This window comes from Bolinopsis microptera, chromosome 2 (genome assembly GCF_026151205.1).
Source record: "Bolinopsis microptera isolate Bmic1 chromosome 2, MBARI_Bmic_1.0, whole genome shotgun sequence".
NCBI lineage: Eukaryota > Metazoa > Ctenophora > Tentaculata > Lobata > Bolinopsidae > Bolinopsis > Bolinopsis microptera.
In genome coordinates, this window is record NC_087073.1 from 22,483,962 (window position 1) to 22,490,039 (window position 6,078).

Consider the following 6,078-nt stretch of genomic DNA (forward strand, 5'->3'; position numbering starts at 1 on the left):
GCACCAACCTCAACAAACCGAAATTATAGCACTAGAAACCTTAATTGACGATGTCAATTCATCTCAGCTCGGCGCGTTATTTGACGATGTCAATTCATGGCAGCTCGGCGCGGCACAGTAACGCATCGCGCTACAACTCGGCGCGGCACAGTAGCGCATCTCGCCGATCTAGAAAGTCGCTGTGAGAAGCCTCATTGAGTGCGCGGCGCGGCACAGTAACGCATCGCGCTACAACTCACTGCTGCTCACTGCTGCTCACTTCTGCTCACTGCTGCTGTCGAGCGCGCGCCCATAGCAGCAGTAAGCAGCAGTTTACTGGGCGGCGCTCAGCCTGTCATTCCGCCGAATCTCTATTCGGCAGAACATAATAGCCTGGGGTCCCCAGGTAAGCAGCAGTGAGCAGCAGTGAGTAGCAGTGAGCAGCAGTTCCGCGCGGCGTGCATTGCGCAGTACACAGGAGGAGTAAAGTGCAAAGAAACTGCCACAAACTGCTAAAAACTGCTACAAACTGGCACAAACTGCTACAAACTGATGCAATCGCGCCTTCACATAGCCAATATGTCTACGCGTACTGCGTGACGCGCTTGTTGCAAGCGAGAGGGCTCTGGTTAGTGCAAATCGCGCCCACGCATTCGCGCGCCGTTTGCAGCAGTTAGTAGCAGTTTGTGGCAGTTAGTGCCGGTTTGTAGCAGTAAGTAGCCGTTTGCAGCAGTTAGTAGCAGTTTGTGGCAGTTAGTACCGGTTTGTAGCAGTTAGTAGTAGTTTGTGGCAGTTCCTTTGCACTTAGCCCCTCCTGTGAGTAATTAGACACGCATAAAACTGCTGCTAATTGCTGCTCACTGCTGCTCACTGCTGCTATAGGCGCGCGCGCGACAGCAGCAGTGACTATCAGTGAGCAGCAGTGAGCAGCAGTTTCTTTGCACTATAGTCCTCCTGTGTCTATATCAATATTAATCAATGATAAGGTTATTACCAAATTCTTAGGTGTTGTCATAGATAATAAGCTAATCTGGATTGCCCACATGCACTACATCCGCAAAAACTGCGATCTATGATTGGTGCAATCTGTAGAATTCGGCACTCGATACCTACTATATTTGAAAATATATAACACTCTCTTTGAATCACATCTCAGTTATGGTATAAGTGTTTGGGATGTTGTCCTTAAAGAACGGTCCAATGGTAGTCTTTTTATCACACATAAGCACTGTATAAGGATCCTTTTTGGTGATCTCTACGCATATTTAGATAAACAAGCAACATGTGCACGTAAAGAGTGTAAGCAGTTCGTCAACAGAGTAGCAGACCTCATTGAAAGAAAAAGGAAGGAAAGGTACTGCGATGTAGTAAGACACGTGAGAACTAGGATAAGATTTGCAATGTTGAGAACAACTCTTATTGCTCTACGAGGGTACCGAGGAAAGAAGGTGGACACCAAACGTGAGATTCAGCTATCAGAAGTTTCATACAACCTCATCCCTGCCCCTATAATGGAGTAGATCATGTGTTTTGTTAAAATGTTTTTGAAAAAATTATTGGTAGCAATGAATTGTGCTCTGCCAATTGCAACACTTAAAATTTGATTGTGCTCTGCCAATTGCATAGTTGAGACACAGTTAATAAACTGCGGAGTGACTAAAATGCTATACAGCAAAAACAGAAAGCTCCAACCAAACACTCCACCTACTGATCCTAACCACCCTAACAACTCTCAAGCTCTCTCTCTTCAACCCTCATTCCCTCACTCCTCTTGGTGCACAAAACCATTCTAACCTATGTATGTCCCCCTTACGGGTTCCACAAGCCCAACGGTACATAGTTAGACGAAAAACAGAGAAGCCTTGATTGCCAGATCAAGGACTGCATCAGTAGCAGCGAAATACGGATATACCTTCTCCCTTACAGTCAGCGAGCTGACAACTATCTGACTGTGTCTTTTAGGCCTTGCCACACCACCTTCGCTATTGCATCCGCTCGCCCGTATTCACTGACACATGCCACACCTGGGTTTAGTATGAAGATGTACGCATATTCACCCAAGATGCGGAGATGCCTCAGTTTAGCAAGTTGAGATACAACAGCAAACTCACAGGAGCATGGATCAGAATCATCAGTTACCAACCTGACACCGTTTCGGGGCTTTAATCGCAATACGGTTTCCTGTCAGGCGCCCCAGCAGTCCACCCTTGAACCACCATCTGATCCAAGAGTCACTTGAGGAGACCCGTTAGAGCTCGCAATTGGCGACGAGATAACGTTTATGGTTCCTCTAGATGTTATAGTGAACTCTCAAGCTCCAACCTTCCTGAACTCCCACTCCCTCTTTCTCGATAACAAGTAAATCCATCTGGAACAGTGGGCTGCCTCTTTCCCACTGTCCCGTACCAGCTTCTTCAGCTCTCTTCCTCTAAAACCAATCCTCCTCGCAGCTCTCTCCAAACTCTGCGCAACCACTCCCCTAGCTCCAACTTCGACTGCGGCATTATAACAGCACCAACCTTTCGCCTGAATCTCAGCCTGCAGACCACTGTATCGGTCGAGTTTGTACTCGTGCGATTCAGCGATCCGCTCTTCAGATGGTACTGTTAGCTCCCACCAAATAACTGTCTTTGCCGACCTTGAGAATATCACAAGGTCCGGCCTCAGCCGTGTTTCCACAATCTCACTGGGAAACTTAAGCTGCCCCTCAAGGTCTGACAGCACTATCCAATCCCGATACCCACTCAGGATCCCAAAACCACGACTCTCCTTCCGGTCGTCTGTACCTGCTTTTCTCCTCCCAGCAGGAACAAAATCAATGAACTGTCTTCCATTGCCGGCCTTGTTCTTATAAGTGTTCACTCGGCGATCACAATGGAAGACAACCTGTTCAGAGATCTGCTTCAGAACCTTGTCGTGCCGCCATCTATACCTTCCTTGACTAAGGGCCACCTTACACCCAGCCAAAATGTGCTGAATGGTGCCCATCCTCTCCTCACATAACTTGCACTTCCCATCCTCATCTTCACTCCACTTGGAAACCATAGAGGGGGTTAAGAGGGTGCCGTACACAGCACTTAGCATGAACCCAATAAGTGAGTCACCATACTTAAAAAGTGTATGCCAGCTCAAATCTGTCTTCATTACGAGCTCTCTCCACTCACCCCACCTGCTCTGCATCTCCAGAGAACCTACTTGCACCTCCCTCTCTCTTTCAATGTTCTCCTTCACTCTCAGCATAACCTCCCTCTCTCTTTCCCGCTCATCCATCCTCTCCCAAGGTTTTTTCCAGTCACCAAAACCGATGCCAACTCTTTTTTGAGGTTGCACCATCCCTCGCACCGATTCACAGACCAAATCTCTTCTGGCCTCTTCCAGTTCTGTCTCAGGCCTCCAAACTCTACCAGAACGAACTTGGGGCTGGACTGCTTTAATCAGGTCATCCTTAGATGTCTGATAAGATTGCAACAGTCGACACTTCTCTATCTTCCATGTATCTGTCAAGCTGCTCACCGGTAAGGCCACACTGGATGATTGACTGAACAGACAAAGACCACTCAGAGTGTGCCCCACCCCTAACCACTTTCTGAGGAAACTGTTGGTATTCTGTTCCCATCTGGTAACTGTTGTGAACGGAATATCATAGATGGCAAGAGGCCACTTCAGTTTTGGAAGGACCATGTACTGATATCCCCAGCACTTCTGGAGTCCAGTAAGGGAACTTTCATCGAGTCTCCGAAGAAAAGTGTTAAGGTCGACCTTGGTTGAGTCAATGACTGATTTGTCATTTCCTTCCACTCTTATCCATCTCCCAAGGAATTTTATCGGCTTCTCTGACACATTCGGAATCACCTCACCACCCAACTGCAAACACAACTCTCTCTCCACCTCCTCCTCTCCTACCACTACCTCCTCAACCCACCTCACAGCCACTCCCTTCTTCAACACCAGTGCTCTGGACTTGGAGGACTTTAACTTAAATCTGGACCAGTCCACATACTTCTGAAACACATTGAGTAACGTTTGCATATCTTCTGCACGTGCGGTGGTCAGACAGCTATCGTCCATAAACAGCTTCAGAGTTGGTATTGGTGTGTCATCCTTGATGTACTCAATGCTTCTCGGAACCTTAGACTTTAGGTGTTCATGCCCAAGGTTCATGCACAAGACAAACAAGATGACTGATATCACACACCCCATGAAGATTCCTATCTCAAACTGCTGCCAGTCTGATGTCACCGTTCTTGAGGAGAACCTTCCGAATACCCCGGAGAAGTACCGTAGGATAATGTTGATAACCTTCTCAGGGACGTTGTAGAAACGGAGGGCCCTGGCAATCAGAACATGGGGTACCGCTCCGTAAGCGTTAGCCAGGTCAAGCCATACTACACTCAGATCCTTCTTCTTGACCTTTGCCTCCTTCAGTACCTCCCACATGGCACCAAAATGCTCCGTGCACCCACGGACGCCTGGCACACCACCCTTCTGTATAGAGAGGTCTACATATCCATTCGAGACAACAAAGCTGGTCAACCTCTTCGCCAGGATCGCCAAATAGATCTTCCCTTGAATGTTACCCAGGGAAATAGGCCGTCCTGAACTTGGTGAAAAGTCGCCATCCGCCTTTGGGATGTAGACACCCTCGAAATACCTACAATTGTCAGGATATTCTTCTAACTTATATCCAGTTCTTAGCAGGTCCCAGAGATTCTTGGCAATACCAGGACATCTCTTGTACACTGTGTACGGGATCCCGTTGTTACCCGGGGCACTCTTGCTCCTTGCCTTCTTTACAACCTCCTCAAACTCCTTCTTGGATACCGTTGTGAGGTCAAAGGCAACAGAGGGTTCAGGAGCACACTCAGGCAGACCCTCAAGTATACCAAGGGGCTGCTGCCGGGCTGGATCTCCGTATGTTCTGGCCAAGTGATCATCTAGCTCCTCCTTTGAACACTTAAGCTCACCCACTGGACTTGGATTTAGCACTCCCTTGACTGTCTTGAAAGGGTCGCGTCCAAAATCCCCTCTAACTCTCCTTATCTCTCTCTGCTTCTGTCTCCTTTTCTCAGCCCTCCTCAACTTCATCAAACGACCAGCCAACACTCTCAATAATGCTTCATAACCATCCTTCTCTATCTCACTCCTTGCCTTCCTTTTCTTCCTCCTCAACTGCTTCCTCTTTCCAATCAGGCTGTCAATCTCCTCCTTTCGTCTGTTCTTAAAGCTCATGGACTTCTTTCCACTACCAGCACCTACTTCAACAATTAAACAAATAATCAATTAAACAAATAATCAAAGTTTTAGCACATTTTACAGCATAAAATTTAAACAAATGAAAACATATAATGCTCTTAGTTGTAAATGGCCGTTTGTTCTGAGCTGTATGATTTTTTGACAATCAACTAGCGGGGCAAGGAATGTACTGGCTGGTAGCTTTTGTACACACCATAACGCTAGTCTGGTTGATTAGTGACCAAATTAGAGGCGTTGATAGGAAGGCATTATAATTTGTGGGTGTAAGAGGGAATATTTGGCATGCATTATTCTAGCAGCTATTTTGTAACAAATGGTCTTTACGATTATTAAGGACAGAAAGTATTTTGGGTGTCTAAGTGGGGGCCGGGGGTTTAAATTTAAGGGAGAAAAAGAAATGAATATTGGGTTATAATATTAATCATAGATGTCAACCCTGATATAACTATTGTACTAAAAATTTGATCATAATGCTTAGGGTCTTTATTATAATTCAAATTGGATACAAAAATAGGATCTCTTTACACTACACTTACTCACTCACACATCACATTTAACTTGACAGAGGAATACGCTGGCAGAGTAAGTCTATTTGGTCATGAAATTTTGGAGGTCAGGTGGAATCCCTGCAGGAGCCTACGAAAATTTAAGGTTACAAATATCAAAGTCTTTATTTGTCCAGTCATACACGGCATGACAATGCTGGTTGGAAAGTAGTGAAGATTTCAGTTTGGATTTCAGGCAAGAAATACTAACAGAACAATCAAAGATTTTAAGGTTAGGGGTTATTATATTCCATATTTTCGTTGACCTCGTGTTATGGTTGTCTGGGGGATCCGGTTTATT

The 6,078-nt window shown here is 46.2% G+C and overlaps 1 protein-coding gene across 1 annotated transcript; it reads right to left on the minus strand.

The window, feature by feature from the left end:
* Nucleotides 1-2,289: 2,289 nt before the first annotated feature.
* Nucleotides 2,290-5,208, minus strand: LOC134810971 (uncharacterized). The gene has a single exon (XM_063817666.1). It carries the CDS (start codon nucleotides 5,206-5,208, stop codon nucleotides 2,290-2,292), a length of 2,919 nt encoding a protein of 972 aa, XP_063673736.1.
* Nucleotides 5,209-6,078: the final 870 nt, after the last annotated feature.